Below are 19,230 nucleotides of genomic sequence, written 5' to 3'. Positions count from 1 at the left end.
GCATCACCTTTACCTTATTTGCCAAGTCCACGTGCGAGCACGTCACCCAGCTTTTGATGTTAGCTCTGACATCCCTCAGCTAAGCACGGAGCTCTCACGGGAGCTGAGCAGTTTCACCCAGGCCAGCAGAGCAAGGCCCTGGTGCTGCTCATTTCATGGATGTCGTCAGTGAGCTGATGGAGGCAGCAGGCAGGTACCTGCAGGAGAGATCAAACACTGCACTCAGGGACTGAACTTCAGTGTAAAACACCAGGGGAATGTGAAACAACACAGCCCGTACTCTGCTGTCCTGCTGGGGGGTGTACCACCTGCAGGAACCCACATTCCCATCGCTGCGTGTGCGGGGGGGCAGCAGCACGTAGGAGGCAGCTGAAGGACAGGGAGCCCTGCCCCGCACAGCCGCCCTCCAGCACCGCGTGCTGCCCGTGCCAGCCTGCTCCCAGGTGCCACCCAACAGCGCTGCCAGCAGCTGGCACAGCCGGAGCTCCCGCGGCCACCAGCACTGCTGCGGGCTGGCAGGCAGGCGGCAGCTCTCCCCGGAGGAGCAGGAACCCCAGGGGAAGAGCAGACCGATGACTGCGCTCCCTCAAGAGGATGGCACAGGGGAAATGTCTCTCCCTGCAGCAGCAGCGCTCTAACTCCCTACAGAGCCACCGAGCCTCTCTGCTCATCTATCCCAAGCTGTGCACCGGGCTGCTAACAGTTGGCCATGGCTGCCAAAAGCTGCCTTTGCTGTGGGATTTGCTGGGAGCTCTGCTGCACCAGGGGAAGCAGCGCAGAGCTGAGGCTGTGCGACTGTCACAGGCGGTGCTGGGCTTGATGGAGCTGCTTGCTGCGTGTGTGTGTGCATGTACACGGCAATGCAGGTACAGAGCTGTAACTCAGCCACACGTGTGTGTGTGAGAGACACGTGGCCCACAGCTTCCCCATCCATTAGCCAGGGGGCTCACCTCCACGCTACCTGAGCGGTGCAGGGCACGCGGGGCAGCCTGGCACCGGGTCCAGCCGTCGGGCACGTCCGCTGGTGACGAGGCCAAGCCAGGCAGGGGCAGGTCTGGCAACAGCAGCCGGGGTCCAGCGATGGCCGGGAGCAGCTGCAGTGATGGGGCCGGGGCCGTGGGGCATGGCCATGGTTGTCCCTGAGTCCTGGCATCAGACCCCTCCCCGGTGGGCTGGGGGGCACAGTTGTGGCCCCTCGCAGTGCCCCGGTGGCAGCAGCAGGGTGCAGGATGGCTGCAGGCCCAAGGCCAGCCCAGGTGGCACACGGGTGACTGCAGGGACAGGCAGCAGGTGCCAGGGCACCCCTGGGGGGGGCGAGGGTTGGGCGGGGAGGGGTTCAGGCCACCATGGAGGAAATTGGGACCTGCGGTGGGGCTGGGATAAACGGGGTCACTGGCCAGTTCAGGGACCTGGGGGCAGGGGTGGCAGGTGTCACTCAGGAGCATGGGGCTGGCTGGGTCAGTGCTGGTGGGAGCTGTGGGGCGGGGATGTTCTCAGCCGAGGAGGGCTAAGAGGAGGCAGCTCCCTGCTGCTCGGGGCAGTGTGAGGCCTGAGCTGAGGGCACCAAGGGCTGTGTCTCCCTGAGGGAAGGGACCAGGAGCTGGGTGTGACAGCAGGGCCGCAGGACAGCACCCGGACCCACACCACCTGCACCGGGCCAGCTCGGCCCCGATCATCAGACACAGCTGGGGTGAGGAGGGCCGAGGTTGAGCTGGGGGGGGGTCAGAAGCAAGCCAGGTGAGGATCGGGTCCAGTGACAGCAACCAGGGTGAGCCACAGTCCAGTGCTGGCCAGGAATGTCCACAGAGACGGGGAAGGGCCGAGGTCAAGCCGGGAAGTCAGTCTGCGGGTCAAGGGCCAGGAACAGATTAACGGGGTGCAAGGCCAGGCACAGGCAGGGCTGGCAGCACTCCAGCCAGGCCCCAGCCGCCAAACCTCACCTTCTGCCCCCACCCCCAGCACAGGAGGTGCAGCCCCGGCTGGGGATCCCCACGGCACCACCACGGGAGGGGGCAGCCCTGGGCAGCAGTAGTGCTGAGCTGGCCCCAAGCCCAGGGTGGCAACCCCCATCCCCTGCCCCATGCGTTGCTCTGTGACAGCAGTCGGCGTACCTGGAAGAGCCTATTGCACTCCATGATCATGTGGGCCAAGCCCTGCGTCGCTGCCAGGTTCTCGCTCAGCTCCCTCTGGTCCGGCTTCCCCAGGCTGTGCTTCCTCTGGCTCAATCTGTGGATGGGGAAGGCAAAAGGCAGGCAGTGAACAAGAGGCTGTCCAGGCACAACATGGGGCTGGAAACCAGCAGCTTCAGCAAGAGGTGCTGCATGAAGCGCGCGTTGCCTCACATAGCGAGATCCAGCACAGCCATCGCTCGCACCCTGAATGTGCCCGGGGCAGAACTGGCCAGGAGTAAGGTCTGCCCTTGCAAGACATCATCACACCTGGCCAAAGACAGCAATCACCCCAAATTGCTTTGTGTGCAGCCTTCAAATATCAGGCTCCACGCAAAGCCCACGCAGAACCTTTTGGCTCAAACCACACTGAACAGATTTCAAGAACAGTCCCCTCTTTTAATTCATAATCATTACATGACATCATTAATCCTGGCTTCTGATGCTTCTATCTACGTGCATTCCTGCCAAACAGCTTGAAAATGCGTCAGGAGATAAGAGGCGTCCTCAGCTGTGCGCCTGGAGCCAGACCTGTCAGCCTCCCCTTTGAAGTCTGAAACCTGCACTGCAGCTCAATGCCCAGTTACAAAAAAGCAGGAGGTTCAAAGCAACGACAGCAGAGAGAAACTTCAGCTTCCCTGTGTGATCCCAGCAGTGCCATGCTGCAGTGACCCCAGGCGGTACGGCTCCCAAAGCTCCCCAGGCGCTCTGAGGGCTGCAGGTGGGACCAGGATGGAGCAGTTGCCCCGAGCCCCGTGGTGCTGCAGCAGCCCTGGCACCGACCTCACAGCTCCTCTGCCCTGCGCTGCCTCAGCCCAGGGGCACCTGGGCAGCCCCAGGCTCCAGCCGCACTCAGGCTGAGGTCCTTTGTGCTTTCTCTGCCCTCTCTGTGCTCCCCAGGGCCTGTGTTATTGCGCTGCCGGGTGCCAACAGCACATCTGACAGCTTCTGCAGCCCCCTGGAAGCAGTCCTCAGCTTCAGAGCGCCATCTGAGCTGATGAATTGGCTCCGCTGATGGGTGCGCGGCGCTGCCATCAAAGCCAGCTGTCCTTTTCTGCTCTGATACGTGTCTGCCCGTATGCAGGAGCACGGCGTGAAGCAAACAAACAGCACTGCCTCGGGAGACCAGATAAGGCACGAATGCTCTCCGAGATACTGCGTGTCTGCTTTGGCCCAAGGGCACCTTCCTCCCTGCACGTACAAGCCGGCGATGTTATGCAACCCAGATACTTTTAGTTATTGAGATAAATGCACAGCATCCCCGTGGCTCGCTTTGGCAGGCACAAGCCCCTTATCACCCAGCAGCACGAGTGCCAGCAGCTGCTGCAATCTGCCAGGTATCTGCAGGGCCTTCAGGCTGCGCCAGGCTCAGGTCCCTGGTGCAGGAGCTGCACGCCCCGTGGCAGCACCACCTTCATGCAGGCGGTGGGCTCAGGCGGGGTGCTGCACCTGTGGGCAGCCCTAAAGAGCCCAAGAGGCAGGCTGGCTCGCGTGGGAAGTCGTCAGGAGCAGGACACGAGGGCCTTCCCCTCGCTGCCAGAGCTCTGCGTGTGCTGTGGTCAGCTCCTGCTGGACCTCACCAATTGTACTGGAGACAAACCCCGTGACATGCACACTTTGTCCCCATTCAAAGCAGACACTTGTCCTCGGCCAGCTACAGAAAGCATTGATCTAGCAGAGAAGAACACTCCTGGCAGCAGCGATGCCAGCACCAGGATGACAATACCGAGTGGAGGAGGAGCTATCCCGCCTCAGGGTGTTGAGGTGAAACAACGACGGCGCGAGACAGACAGCGATGTTGGTTGGGGTCATCTGGTTTTCTTCAACGAAAGCAACCACATCTCGTAGAAAGAACAGGAGGATTTTCAGAGCTTCTCGGTTTTCCTTTGGGAGAAGGAGAATGGCAGCCTGGACAGCCTGAAGCTGCTGCTCCTTCGGCACGTCTGAAAACAGAAAAATGATGGAAACCACACGTGATTTGCAAGGAAGTATCTGTCAAGTGAGTGCCAGGCAAGGCTTTGAAACCACAAGAACTGAAGCTTTAGCTCACAACACAAAGACCATTATCGCCTTCACACCACATAAGTACAGTTGTGGTTTTTTTTTGTTTTTTTTTTGTTTTTTTTTCTTGAATGCCCTTCTAACGAACTTATGCTGATCTGGCTCTGATTACAATCCAAAAAGGGACTTTTCTCCCCACAAAATGTTACTCTGCCATGATAGTTGGAGCGGATACCTACAGTACTGTCTTTTCCTTTCAGCCTCAGGCATGCAGAGAATAGATGCTCTCACTGAAGCCCAGTGAGACCCTGTGCCCAGCAGCTCCTGCAGGAGGGTGGGTGAGGCTCACCCTGCCAGGAAGCCCCATCAGGAGAAGGGTTTCTCCAGTTTTTGACCATGGCAAAGGGTTTGCTGCTCCTTCCCTTCAGCAGATGCACACACGCAGGAAACACAAAACGTGCTTCTTGGCGAAAGCACCACCGTCCCTATCTATCTCCAAAATACAGCAATCTGGGCACCTGCGCAAGTCACAGGTGGCACAGGAATGGGGAGCAGAGCTCTTGCTGTTTCTGTCAAAAGACAGGAGGAGAACAGCGGCCAGGTGTAAAATAAATGGAAGGAAATGGTTCCACATCCTTTGGACAGAGCAACTGTAGCGCTCCTCACAAATGTTTGTAGATGCAAAAAAGAAAACTAGCTTCAAGCAAACCTCTTGCAAGATGCAGATCTCAAGTATTTAAATCCAGATCCACACTGAGGTCATCTTTTCAGCCAGGTCCTGCCTGACTTGTGTCCGCTGATTAATAAGGGACACAGCACCAGTCCCAGTCTGGACACTGCCTTGTACAGCCGAATATTGAGGTATCGTAAGATATTCAAGGATCTGGAAAACTATAGCTTTTGTTACCTACATTGGTAGATGTGGAGGAAGGATTCACAAAGCCTGCTAGTAAATATAGGCTCGGGAAGGTCTCGGAAATACTGCTTCACCATATCTGCCACGTCAAATGCTGACTGCCCTTCGTAACATACGTTGTTTGGGCTGGCTTCATTCATTTCTCTTAAAGACAAGATCCTGGATTTAACACCAGATTTTCGGAACAGGCCAACCTACAAGTAACAATGAAAATATTAAAGACACAGAGGAGTTACCAGGACTCAAATATCTGACAAATAATAAAATTGATCCTTCACTTCCCTTTGACAGTGAAGACCCTGTGCTAGCAGGACTCAATACCGATGTATTTTTGTATCAATAGCAGCAGCAAGGGTATTCCTCCCCAGCAGACCATGAGTGAGTGTGTTTTATCTCTGCTTAGTGGCACATTTCAGCTGAAGCAAGGCTCATCACATCAGCTCTGGCACTACCAGCAACCACAGAACAGAGGGAACCACAACACTGCGTGACCTCTGGGGGAGCAGAGACGTGCCACCTTACCAGGAAAAGGCACCAGGAGAACTGACTGCAGATGAGTCCAGCAAGGCAAGGCAAAGAACACGATGCAGGACTAAGGCTATTCCCAGAAGGCAGCAGCACTGTATTCCCCTGCAGGCCACCTGCTCAGAGACTGGTTCTGAAGCAGATCCCTTTTGGGAGCAGAGCTGCTCTGGGCTGCTTCGAGTTCATACCTGGTCAAGAAAGTGGTTTCTTAAATAGTCCAGTGCTTGCAGGATGCCGTTGGGCAGGGGGTGGCTTGTTCGCTGAACATTCAGAAGCAAGGGGACCCCAAACACATTTTTGCCCTTGTAGTCGGAGGCTTTTATTTTTTTAATGAACTTTGGTATAGTCCTGAAAACAAAAAGCAGTACATCCACCTTATTAGCCCTCCAGCACAGTTCTGCTTGCTACTTTAGTTACACGTGTGGAAAAGGACTTAGCTTGTACGTGCCACATCCCCAAATTCTGCCTCACACCTGTACATGCGGCATCATAGGATAGAGAGAAAATCATAAAGGCCCATCGCAGGAGTGACCTCCTCACATCAAAACTGAAATTAGCTTGAAAAAAACTCTCACGAGAAATCCGTTCCCTCCCTTTGGGACAATGCACTCTTTTTTCACTTCCTTCCAGACTTTCTTCACTTCCTTCAAGCACCAGACCCCTACCCCGAGATGCTAACTGGCATTGCCAAGTCTCACGAGTGACAGACTGGATCATTGCTTTAGTTGAAACTGGGTCTTGATGCTGGAGATGGACTCTCCACCTGGTCAGCTCCCTCCTCAGGGCCTGTGAAGCACCTCTGCCAATGCCCTGCAAATTCAGAGAGAAACTACAAAGTGCTTCGAAACCAGTAACAATCTGTGACCACTGGCGAGGAGCAGAAGTGCCGTCTGTAACAGGAAATCCTGGAGCCACTGAAACAATCACGGAACTGCCAAAGATTTAATAGGATGGAATTCCTCACCGTGGACACGTGTAAGCGAGACAGGCAGGGTTACTGCTTACATCAAATTCTTACATCAGGGTCACCTGCTTACATCAAATTCTCTCTTTCCAACCCGGTTTCCTTCAATGTTAGGCAACTTACCAGTTCCAGCCCTGCTTACTGGACGGGGAGTATCTGTCCATTAGAGCAGTGAGTTTCAACAAAGCCAGCTTTTGTGTCCGGGCTAGCTGCGCAGCTGCCTGGCTGTCACCCTGCATGGAGAGGCTGTCCAGGTTCTCACTTTCTTCCACAGACCAGTGTTGCTTCCTGTGCCTATGGGAAAAACGTTGTTCAAACTGAAGGACTGTTCCCACTGTCCCTGTTAATTTTCTGACTGCATCTGCAAAACCCCTAAGACTCGACACAACCCACAGTTCCCTGGAGAGCCCATTAGCTGCATTTAAACAAGCTGCTTCTCTTGCAGGAGGTGCTACGGCCATACCAAAAGTTCCAATAAGAAACACAGCAAGCGAGCTAGCTGATTCCCAATGCCTACCAGTGCTGATACGGATCCTGAGAGCCCTCCTTGTAGCAGAGACCAGAGCAGATGTGGATATTGCACTGCCTACGGAACAGCAGTGCCTGGCACTACCAGTGCAGACTCTGCTACCCACAACAGACTCAGCTGGGGATATTTTGATCTGGAATAGCTATTACAGTTTGTTTGTTTTTTCAGTGGAGAGAATCAATGGGGAATGCTACCAGAGGGGCAGTCTGCTAGGGAAACCCAAGGATGGCTGACCTGGTGGTCTTTTTAGGCTCTGTAGAACTGAGCTCCTTGTCCAGTTCACAGCTGCTCTCTCCCTCAGTGGTTGGGACATCTGCTGTCTTATCTTCCAAGTGCTCTGTGTCCAGACGGATTTCTTTAGGCGAGGATGGACACGGAGAGGTCAAGTCACTGGCAAAGTCCAAATCCCCATCATCTGAGAACTTCTGTGTCCACTGATCGACCAGCTTTTTGAGACCATTGACATCTTCTATAACAGTGTTCAGTTCTGAAAAAACATCATCATCACCAACGTCTGTTGCCTCCAACTTATCAAACTGAAAATCGGGCAGGTTGTCGTACACACTCAGCCTGTTGTCTGTGCACGAAAGGGGGCTGCTGGGGGCTTGCGAGTCCTTGGAACTGCTTCTGCTCCGGCTCCTTCTGCACCCATGAAAACTCCCAGTTCTCCAGTTGACAGAAGAGTTGTCCACTGAAGACAGGGAACTGGTTGTAAGTGCTGTAGGGAAAGTACCAGGCTTATGGCCTGGTGGTACATGAAACATCTGGTTCATCTGTAACTTGACTTCGTTTTTGAGGTTTTGCTGAGTTACATTGTTCCACAGGAAGAGCTTGCCAGACTCCAAGTCCTCTGCATACATCCCCTTTCTTTCACAGTGTCTTTGTGGTTTTATAAGAGGACCCGGAGTGCTCACTGTGCTGCTGATTTCAGAATGGTTGCTCTCGGGAGAACAGGAGGAATTGTTCTTTGTTTGGATGCCAGAGAGGTCAGCAATATTTACACAGTTAAGCATCTTCATTTTTTCTTCATTAAATCCTTCCAGAAGAACAGGCTCGCTTATTATGGGTTTGGCCTTTGACTGACCACTCCTTAAGTTGCAGCTCCTTAAGTGCAACTTCTCCATTTTCTTTAGAAGGCTCGTCCTCTTTTTGAATGGTGACCTATCCAAAAGCTTCTCTTCACTGGTGATATTTAAAAATTCACTAGGGGGAGGTGAACAACTAAAAGCAGAGTCCAGTGAAGCAACTTTACTGAAGAAACTTGTGCTGGTTTCCACATCTTCAAAAGCTTTGGGGAAGCTAACAACGTCACTGTCACCACTGCTAGCGCTGTGGATTGAGGACACATCGTGTTTCTCACTATGAACCAAAAGGATTGTGTCTTCACTGCTGATGCTCTTCAGTATTGGACTGCCTGGGACCGATGCACCAGCACCTTCTTGTCCTGAGAAACTTTCCAGGCTGTCAAGACGAGACCACTTCTGACTGCACCGCTCATAAGCCCATTTGTTGCTTATTGCACAAGGTTCATCATCATCAGAGTCATCACTCTTAGAAAGAAGAAAAAAAAAGTATAGTTCAAGGGCAAAGTTTTGAAACTTTAAATTATCAAAAATTTAACAAAAATGAAACTGCCTTCAAAGCCCTCAGGACCCACATACGGAAATGTAAACATTCAGATACTGAAGGTCTGCCCTGGGGTCTCTTCTGTTAGCTGAAAATTTGTCACCTAATTTGTTAGGTGACACATTACATCGCAGCATGCTGACAAACCTGGTAAGTTTACCATGGGAAAAGATGACAGATTTGATCTGAGGATGAAAACTTCAGTTTTGTGGCAAATCTAGAGATTTGAAAAAATATTTTTTTTTCCTAAAGACAAAGAAATCAAACACTTCATGCTTCTACAACTAAAACTCATCCATTTGCAGGTAGAGAAGCACTTGGCTGTGGGACTATGGCAGCATCAGCATCTGGCACACCCTCTTGGAGACCTCAGCCTCACCCACTGTACCAGGTGCTCCATGTGCTGTGTTGCTCCCACACCAAGTGAGCACCAGGCAACAAGCAATCTGTACACCTTCAGTTTTTTTTTTTCTTCTTTCTTTTTTTGATGTAGCAATTAATCACATTTTTTACATTCATAATTTAGAAAATTAACTATATTTCATACCTGTTTCCTTTGATGGCTTATTTCCACTTTCATTGATGCACACTTGTTCAGTGTGTTCAGTCGTCTATGGTGTAAGAACAAAGATGAAAGTTTTAAATTTAGACTATTTTTTGTCTTGAAAACACACTTGTTCCAAAGTAGTAGCGAACTGAGCCTGCATTACTGGTGTCAAAGACTGGCATACTGTTAGATGTTCTCCATGCATTTTACCATAACCAATGCCCACTAACAACCCACTGACATAATGCCCACTAACATAACATTCACAGTTCCAGTTCTGCCATCTTAGAGCTAAGGAAGACTGCACCTAATCAGTTACAGTCACATTAAAATCATATAAAGAGCTTTAATGCTTGATTCTGAAAAATTGGGTGGAGAGGAACCTCATGAAGTTCAACAAAGGCAAGTGCAGGGTCCTGCTCCTAGGAACCCATGCACCGTCACAGGCTGGGGGCTGAGCTGCTGGACTGCAGCTCTGTGGAGAAGGTCAGTCTCTGATGAAAACTAAGTTATGAAAAGATGAAACACCTTCTGGAGCCTATTAAAGGTGATTCATAATTATCATTTACCTGAACAGTGATTCAATCGCATCTGCATCTAAGAAGTCGTGATCTTTCCTCACAGTTTTTACGTCAATAGGAAACTGCATATCTGTGAACAGAAGAGTTGAATCTGAAGTCTGAGTCATGATGGCAAAAACTCTGAATTTTCCACAGGTTTAGCAAAGGTTAAATAAATCAAAAACCTACTTCTATAGCTATACATTCACACAAATGTCCTTTAAGCAAGTGAGACATCAAGGTTCATGGTATACTGCTTTCAAATTTAGCTCTAGCATTCAACTTCCAATTTTTAATTTTGCACTGAAGAGGGAAGGTGGATATTAAAGCAGGCAGAAGTTTCTGTCAATTCCTTGAACTGTAGACCTTTGATAAAATCCCTCTTAAAGATACATTAGCTTTTGTTAACATTCAGTGACGTTTATAACAATAAATATATTTAAAAGAATAACTTTTTTAAGGTATAAACACAAAAATTGTAGAAAATTATACAAGTTCACAACAAATCCATATTTCCCCCACAAATACTAAGCTCTCTTTGCAGCTTCAGCAACATGAAAACATGCAGAAATCGTGCTGTTTGAATGTGTTTGGCTGCTTCTGAGTGGCTGTTTGAAAACGTTATGATTGCAAGACAATTTTTCCAACATCCTTTTTAAAAAATGCCACTGAAACTGTATCTTGCTCAGGACCACTGCACAGCTTTGGATGAGTTTTGGCTGCAGTCAGTGTGTCATTATACTCTAATAGACATAATACTCTAAGGAAAAGAGATCAAGTAAAGTATAAGCAACTAAAAATCACAAAAGCAGTAATTTGACTGAGTCGCAGTCTAACAATAACCAGGAATGATCTAGTCCTTTGTGGCATTCTCTGGTGTCCACGCCAGCTTCATTAAGGTGTCACTTCTGCAACAACACACACCGTGTTGCATACTGTCTATAGGTCCGCATGGAGGTATTGCAGAATTTGGAAGTGCTGCTGTAAAAACTGCCAGGTTCTGAAAGATGATTTATGCAAGCAGTTCTACTTGAAGTCAGTGTCAGCTGCTGGACAACGCTCTGGGATCCTACCTTCAAATAACTGAGCATACTGGGGAAAGCCGGCAGCCCTCAGCCAGTCGCAGGCTTCTCTGGCTTCAATTTCTGCAACGAGAACATAAAATTGCTCACTGACAGGCTCACAAGACCAGTGCCTTTACAATACGTGCACGCCAGTTTTACCTGGTGGATTCTCAAAGGATCTGGAGCGTTTTGTCAGTGTGTTACTGAAAGGAAAGGACTTCTCGTATCCAACCCCTTCCCTGCACACACCCCTGGAGCAGGCGTTCTGGCACAGCATAGAGGTGAAACTCGTGAGCCAGGTATGCAGCTGTAGGTGAGATGCCGTGCATCAGTGTGCATCAGCTGCCCCCAAGCCTGGGCAGAGAAGCATCTCTTACATCTTGAAAGGAGCCGTCAGGGCCGGGTGTGTGATACGTGTGCCCCTACCCATTCATGCACTCCAGTTCTGAGACGATGATAAGACACAAACAGATCCTATAAATAGCCTTTAAATGCTATCACCACGCTAATTACACGGACACTGCCCAAGCATTCCCAGCACCAGGGTTCTCAGCAGTACCTGTTGCTAGGCTCTATCAATATTTATTTCCTTGCCAACTACCAGGCTTGGCAGCCACCTCAGCACAGCAGCTGTCAAGCCCTCACTGCTCACTTGGTGACAGTTCATAAAGCCCCGTGGCCAACGCTGCAGCGTTCCCACAGGAGCAGAAGCCGAATACGAGTTCACAGAATCACACAACACTCACCAGATGCCTCAAAAGCATAAACATGTTTAGCATGAGAACATGCCAGCAGGCTGTAAGGTCTAGGTCTGCCGAGGAGGAGAGGGATCCCACGCGGCATGCTTTCCACATCTGAGCGTAATCCAGCACACAGCACAACAGGCACTGACCAAAAGGCAACGACTGCTTGGAAAGAAATGCTGTGAAGCACCTGATCACCCAGCACACTCATTAAAGAGCGAGGTTTCTAAGCACCTTAACATTTAGCATGGCTGGAGGAACATGCCTGTTTCTTGAGTCTGTTTTCTTTGCACTTTCACTCCAAGATTAAGACTCCGAGACATTTTCTCCACGTGCTGAAATTCCCCGCCTGCTTTGTTGAGACCTCTGAGTTGTAAGTCACCAGCGTGTCAGCCTAAAGAGACTTACCAGGTACTGCCAGAGCTTCCCTGTGGTTATTACTCTACTGCTAAGCTCAGCGTTACTCCCAGTAGCCCTTGATTTTTTCGGACAATGGCACCCTTAACAAAGGCTTCCCCGCACAGAGCTGCGGCTTCTCCCTCCGAGCACACAGCGATAGCCCAGCACAATAAGGATGCACGCCTCCTTTTTTCAAACTGCAGAACAGAAATTAATTATTTCTTCCACAATAGCCGATAGCCGCTGTGCTTACAGTTATTACTACACTCAGCGCCAGGGTTTATCACAATCCTTACCCTAACACAGCGTTTCCTGAGCACTGAGGCAGGGGACTGATAAAACACCAGCACTGTACTCACAGAGCAGAACAGAGAGGAGAACAGATCTGCAGGGCAGGGCCACGAGGAGGACCAGTCTGACACTCGGAGCCTTCACAACAGCAGAGCACGCTGAGGTTTGCACTGGGGTCTGCCCCCGAAGGAAAAACCCAGCGGTCTTCTGCCGGGGGAAGCCCTGGGGGTGCTCATCTGGGTGCCCACGCCTGGGCACAGCGCTCCCGAGCTTGGGCAGGAGCGTGGCTGGCTCGGTGTCGACACTGCCCCAGCTCCCAGCACGCTGAACATACAGCTCTATTTTTAGAGAGAACCACACCGTGGACAGTGATGCAAATAAGAAGAGGCTGGACAACGTTTCACAGCTCACAATGACCTCGGGCATGAAGATGACAGAAAATACGATGACATTCCTACACGTAGAGGCGGACCCTTCCGTAGGAGAAGGTTTCTCTGCTAATGCAGATCCTTAAATCCCCAGGCCCTTTCAGGTGCCTTTGCACAGTGCCATGTTGCAGTGGCACAGCGGTGCTAGCAGCCCGACAAACAAGGCACGCAGCCAGCCTGTATCTCTACAGCTATTCAGACTCACTACAATTCCTTCGCTGCCGAAACACCTACCCAAAGGGACCTGCTGACACCGCTGCACTCTGGGGACGTCTGCTGCCTCCTCCCAGTCCCGCTGGAAACTGAAACCATAACCAGAGAGTGGGTGCCGAGGAATTGCGCTCTGATCAAAGGAAATTCCCAGACCAGCCTTGCAGGCTCTTTGGGGCTATTAAAGGGCTCTCACACTGGGGTTTTTTTTGAAAAACAAATCGAGCAGATGAGCCATTTGTGCAGAAGACCCTTCCCCACCTTCTGACTGTAGCTTGGCTTCACAGCCTGGCTGCACCTTCCCTGGCAGCCTCGCTGCCTGAGCGGTGTCTCCCTTCCACTCCTGTGTCTGCACGCTCACTACAAAAGAAGCTTTCAGGCTCATTGACCGGCTTTTAAAATAGATGTGCTAATTAACACAGGCTGATAGCAATTGCTTAGCTCTTCTTGGAGCTACAGTAGAACTCAACAAACTCAGGTGCTTGTTAGCAAGATGTTTGATCTTCCTAAATGGAAACTGGAAATGGGGGAGCCTTCAGAAAGCCGGCAAGGACAGCACCCCAAATACTGTCACAGCATCTCTGCCTGCAAGCCAGATGTCATACAAGAGGACGACATTTTTGTACAGATCTTTCTGGTGCTCCCTGCACACAGGCAACAGCATCAATAGCACAACCACCCCAGCGTGGCACCTCTTTCTCAAGCAATAACTTCATAATTAGGCAGATGGAAAAAAAAATGTTTCCTGCAACCCCAATCCCCTGTTGCAGATCAGGGGCCGCCAGCAACATTCCCAAGGCAAGCCAGCCGCCCCCATGGGTACGGGGTTACCAGCAGCTGCTGCTGAGAAGCAGCACACAAACGCGTGAGCCGTGCGATCCCTGGGCTGTGCTATTGCAGCAGGTCGGCTTTGTGCTGGAGCTGGCTCCCTGCGGTCCCAGTGACACCAGCAGGCAAGCTGATGTACCAGACTGAGCACGGCTGCTGCCTGTGCTCCTCTGCTCTCCTCTCTGCAGCCCCAGCACCCACCTCAGCCTGGCCGTGCCTCCTCTCCTGCCCCCACGTGTGCTCCAGGCCCACCACGCGGCGTTCCCCCAGCTGAGCACCACCCTGCTGGCAAACTGGAGAGCAAAGCGGGACTCATCGTGCACTTAGAAACCAGATGCTATGCCAGCTATTAAATCCCTCACTGAATGACCATGGGTGACACGGCGTGCTGCTTGCACACACAGCTCAGGCAGCAGGGAAGACACATCGGTGCTGAGGCTGGGATGCTCTCTCACAAGAAGCCCTCTCCTGGCAGCACCTGAAGGCAGCCAGAGGCAGGTGATGAGAGCGGCCAGCCTTGCTACCAGATGCTCATGAGCTTCAGCTAACAAAGAAAGTGGCAAATTGTCCTTCAATTTTAAAAAGATGTCCTTTAAACAAAAGGGAAGGATGCAGATTTCTGCTTGGAAGCATATGTGCAGTGACTCACTCTCAAGATGCAGCATGACATTTTACTTGTGCGGATCTGCTGCCAGAAGAGGAATGGTCTTTCCTTCCTTTTCTCAGCTTCACGTTCCTCTCCTCTGCTTGCCCTGACACCTCCAAGCCTGTGAGAGCAAGCCCTGCCAGCCAAACTTGCAGAAAACTCTTCGCTTTTCTTGGCAAGATCAGTTTGGTGGCAATTCAGCTTTCTGCATCGCCCACCACACAGCCAGTGGGGACGGGCTGCGGGTGGCTGGCAGCCCCCAGCCCAGTTGGAAACCTGGCCAACACGTGCTGCTGTCCGTGTGGGGTCTCATTGCTCCTCTCCTACCTCCAGAGCAGTTGTTCAGATTTCTAAAAGCCACGGCAGATGCACTACTTCTGCTTCCACCTTCGGCCAATGCAGTGTGCCAGTGCTGACAGGTGGGAATCGCTTGGCGGCCAGGTCTCAGTCTGTTGGAGGGGTTTGGTGTAACTCTCAATCCCTTCCAAAACATGCCAGCGAGTAAACAGTTGGAGAGGCAACTACTTTCCAACGCTTCTGTAGGGTCCAAGTGCAGTGCTTTCAAAAAGGAACAGATTTTCTCAACAAAGACAGCTCACAAAGCACTCCTGTAGCCTCTCCTCCCCGTGCCATGCAAGTGCAGACAGGTGAACAGAAAAGAGGCTACGACTGATTCTGGCTTTATTTGGTTACATATTACACCAACCTGGAAGGCAACTGGAAAAAAATCCAAAGAATTTTGCTCTTTCCCAATCTCAGTGATTGCACAGGAAGATTTTTTCCACCTGGTGCTAATCCTGCTACAGCAACAGACAACGGGCGCCCACAGCCTCTGCGCTGAAACCTGTTTTATTTGGCGTGGCAGAACTCACTGCTCCAGCCCAGGCAGGTGCTGCTGCCTCCTCTCATCGCTGGCAGTCCCGAACTATCATCCCCCTCAGCCTCCGCCAGAAACGGAGCCAACAAGACCTGGGCACGCTTGGCAGCCACACGCCAAATTCCACAATCTGTTTTTCCTATAGCTCGTGAGTCGCCGGTTCGTCCTGCAGTGATTTAGGTGCTGCTGTTACTGGTTGAGCTGGCAGTGGTGGAGATGAAGAGGCTTTTTCGGGGTCCATTTGAAGATAAAATGATGAGTTTCCAGCTGCATCTTTTTATAGCCTGCGGTTATAAAAAATTGTAGGCTCCCCTCTGACTTACAGCTGCTAACGAGGTACTGCACTTTACAGGCTCTATGAAAAATGCATTTGCTGCGCTAGCACTATGATTTCCTGAGGATGTCCAGAACCTAACAGTAACCTATGTCGGGATCTTCAAAAATTGTCTTTTCTTGAGGTATCGCCTCTTGAAGAGTCTGAAAGTGTTGTCTGCTCAGAAATGTTGACAGCTTAAGTGCTTTCAGAGCAGGGTGTTTGCACAGACCAGGGTAAGCAGTTGGGGCTTGTAAAACCACCAAACTCTCCAAAAGTGGAGACAGATCACAAATAAGAGGAAATGTTTATTCTGTTGTCCCATGTGCAATGCAAAATAGCAGAGACTGATTCTGTTTTATCAGCCTAATGGAGGGGAAAAAAAAAAAAAAAAGATTCTTGCTTGGAATTTTGCCAGGATAAATTAGGCTCCATACAGATAATTGAATATGAATGTCTAGAAAAAGAAAATGCCAAGATATTTGGCCTTTCTTTCCTCCTTTACTATCACGCTGGTATTTTGGAATCACAGCCAACTCTTCAGTTATCACAGCTGGGAACTGCAATATATCCCTGTACTTTGTGGCAAGCTTAATTGCATCTTTATCCAGCTCTTTGGCATTAGCTTCCCAAGCTGATTACTGGGACTCCCAAGCTGCCATTAAGATCTTTACTCAGATCCTTGTCCTTAGCCTCCCCTGTCAGTTGATGGGACCCGGACAAGTTTAAAGGTATTTTCTTTGCAGATCACATTAACTAGCTCGTCAGTGTTTGAAGATCTTTTAATTGTTTCTGCGTAAGTTAGAAGAGGTAGTGCTTGCTCTACAGAAATGGCAAAGGGCTCAGGGGAATTAGGTGTCTTACTCCCACTGACCTTAGAAGTGAGGGTGTAACTCTCTAATTTCTAGACCCGCACTTGAGAAGTCCTCTCCAAGGTGACAGCAGACGCAGCTCCCTGCAGTGTGATCTCAGGCCCGTTGCTTCTCCGTGCTTTGGTTCTCCTGGCTGCACGACAGCAGCAGATACAACATTCCTCTGCCGCAGCAGCTCCTTATCGCTGGTCTTGTACAGGACCCTTGTACATGATTGAGATACACTTGTAAAATTCCTAGGAGGAGCTGTAGGTAACAGGACGGGTAACTGCTTGCTTCCAGTGGAGCCAACATCAATAAACCCATGGCATAGCATTAACTAGTGCCAGACAAGGATATTGTCCATGCTCTTTCAGGGGGTAGCACTAGGTTTTCCCTAATTCTACAAAATGCCAGGGATAGCACTGCATGTGAGACGAGTTCAACCTACGTGTTATGAACTATTTAGCCCAACAGAGGCAGGTCAGTAAGTGATACTTTTAAAGAAAGGCATTTTGTCAGCCCCTCTGAGGTGCACTGAGCCAGCCTGCAGCTGCAGAGCCCAGGTCAATGCAGTCTTTACCTGGTCGATACACTTGAAAGACATTTGCTGGTATTCAGAGATATGCAGCAAAGTCAGAAAAACCGCTGAGCATTTCCTAAAAGCATCAAACTGTGAAACAAAAGCAAGAGTGATTAGAAGAACATGAGCTGAAGCACAGAAAGCCCAGGAATGATTTAACACTAATATATTAAAGAGGAACAGAAAGCTGCTGTAGTGTCCCTCAGATTGTTACCAGAGGCTGCACGGGGCCCCACACAGGACTGAGCTCACGGTGACACTCGGGGAGCGGGGCTGCGCGGTGCCAAATCCATACCACAGGGCAGGCGTCCCCACAGGCCACGTGTAGACAGATCCACCCCGCCAGACAGCGCAGCTACCCGTACAGAATAGGTGTCTCATTCCCATGACCTGCATCCATTTAGAGGGAAGGAGTAACTGCAGGCAAAGCCACACCTCACGGCTACTGAAGTTGCTGGTTTACCTCCATATTTTACCATTTTGACAACATCATTTTGATGGATTACTGATTTTTTTTTTTTTTTTTTTTTTTTTTTTTTTTTTTACTAAACTAGCTACTGTTTAATTTTTTCCTTCCCAACAAATGCCTGGAATGATGTTGCCTCTACCCTGCACACAACAAACTAAGGCTCTGATGTTGCACCATGCAATGGAGATACTGTGTCTCATAGATTATTTTTTTCCTATTTGACTTAGATGGAGCAGGATTTGGGATCCATGATTAAAATCAGTGTCAGATGCCAGCTACAGAACGTGAGCCAGCCATAGAGCGTGGTTACTGTGTCGTAATTAGGTCCCTTGCCACAGTGGTTTTCGTGGAACTGTGAGAACCCTTACTTTTATTTTGTTTATAGAGACTTAGTTGAGACAAAAAATAGTTCATGATCTGAAAAAATCATATGCAGTTAAGCAATGAATCTGTGTACTAAAAACATGAGCACAACTTCTGACCTTTCTGACTACTCAGGTTTGTCTGCATTTGATGCAGTTCATTGCTATTTTGATTTTATTTTCTCCTTCTAATAACAGTTTTACTAACCTAACTTAATATAGATGGGAAATAAAGCTCTAAATGTAGATGGTCTGTCTTATCACATCAAATTAAACAAAAAGAAAGAAAGAAAAACTTTTGAGATTTTTTTAAACCATGAGCAATACAAAATTGTAAATTTCTAATAAAAATACACGATCAGCCTTTCCAACCTGAGCAACCTTTCTGCAGAAATAATTCAACAATGCACAGAGCATCATGTCAAGTAGGCGGGTCTCAGAAGAACATATCCAACATACTAATATATCTAACATTATTTCCCTGGAAGTTAACTTTAAATCACTAATGATTTTATAGCTCCTGGACTGTTAGTTATATAGGGCAGACATGAGGATAGGATGCTGCATTAATGTAAAGAGGTCAGAAGATAACTCAAGCTCTATGAACCACTCCAGTGTCTCTAAATCTCTGTAGCATCACTTGAAATGTTCTGGCTTTTGCAGTGTGGAATTCAAAGGCACAGCAGAAAAGAAATGGAGATTGAGCACAATGGATAAGCAAGAACTTTCTATTTAAAACAAGAATTCTTCTGGTTGTGGATGGATTTTTCTAAACGAGGATTTAAGAAGTGAAGTCAAGCATTTTGCTGTTCATTTAACCCAAGCTCATTTAACCCAAGGATCATTATGACAAAATTGGAATTTATGGGTGTGTTTCATTAGTATTAATTCAATTTTCCATATAGTAATCAAATGCAAAATTTGCACAGACTTACTATTTATTTTTAGTTCAATTGGTTCCTAAGCTGGCAAGTTTTATGGCACAATAAAAAGGACATTTGATATTAGTACTAGGCTGCATAATACAAAAGAAATTATGGAGTTGTGATATATGGTCTTGAGCTGTGATTAGCTAAGAAAATGCTTTTTGCCAGGCCCACCCAAAGCAATGTAAAAAGTACACACCCTGTACTGATCAAATCCTCAGCTGTGTGCTTGGGTTGGGAAGATGGAATGTATCATTTAAATCTGGAATAACTTTGGTAGACAGCTTGCATGTGATATTAATGCTCCAATTAAACCATGCAGTTGTTCTTTCCCACTGTCATTTTCCTTTGGGCATTGCCATGAAATGATGATACACAGCCCTAAAATGCTATTTTCTCTGTCT

General features: G+C 49.3%; 1 protein-coding gene across 6 annotated transcripts in view; it reads right to left on the bottom strand.

Annotated features, from left to right (window-relative positions):
* Positions 1 to 19,230, bottom strand: part of LOC311444532 (rho GTPase-activating protein 7-like) — a 52,087-nt gene that overhangs the window by 3,778 nt on the left and 29,079 nt on the right. For 3 of the 6 annotated variants that reach the window (XM_084535768.1, XM_084535770.1, XM_084535771.1), the window contains exons 2-12: positions 10,910 to 10,981; positions 9,846 to 9,927; positions 9,277 to 9,340; positions 7,338 to 8,653; positions 6,698 to 6,868; positions 5,799 to 5,958; positions 5,081 to 5,279; positions 3,895 to 4,111; positions 2,112 to 2,226; positions 951 to 1,843; positions 14 to 197 (exon numbers count right to left, since the gene is read on the bottom strand). In XM_084535768.1, coding sequence (XP_084391894.1) covers positions 1,826 to 1,843; positions 2,112 to 2,226; positions 3,895 to 4,111; positions 5,081 to 5,279; positions 5,799 to 5,958; positions 6,698 to 6,868; positions 7,338 to 8,653; positions 9,277 to 9,340; positions 9,846 to 9,927; positions 10,910 to 10,981 — 2,414 coding nt within the window. In that variant the 3' untranslated portion in view covers positions 14 to 197; positions 951 to 1,825. Of the gene's footprint in view, positions 1 to 13; positions 198 to 950; positions 1,844 to 2,111; positions 2,227 to 3,894; positions 4,112 to 5,076; positions 5,280 to 5,798; positions 5,959 to 6,697; positions 6,869 to 7,337; positions 8,654 to 9,276; positions 9,341 to 9,845; positions 9,928 to 10,909; positions 10,982 to 12,401; positions 12,725 to 19,230 lie in introns of those variants that run through there. The other 3 variants (XM_084535772.1, XM_084535769.1, XM_084535773.1) reach the window with 3 other exon arrangements.

The sequence above is a fragment of the Aythya ferina genome (assembly GCF_964211825.1).
Source record: "Aythya ferina genome assembly, chromosome: 14".
Lineage (NCBI taxonomy): Eukaryota > Metazoa > Chordata > Aves > Anseriformes > Anatidae > Aythya > Aythya ferina.
This window is presented reverse-complemented; position numbering and strand designations above follow the sequence as displayed.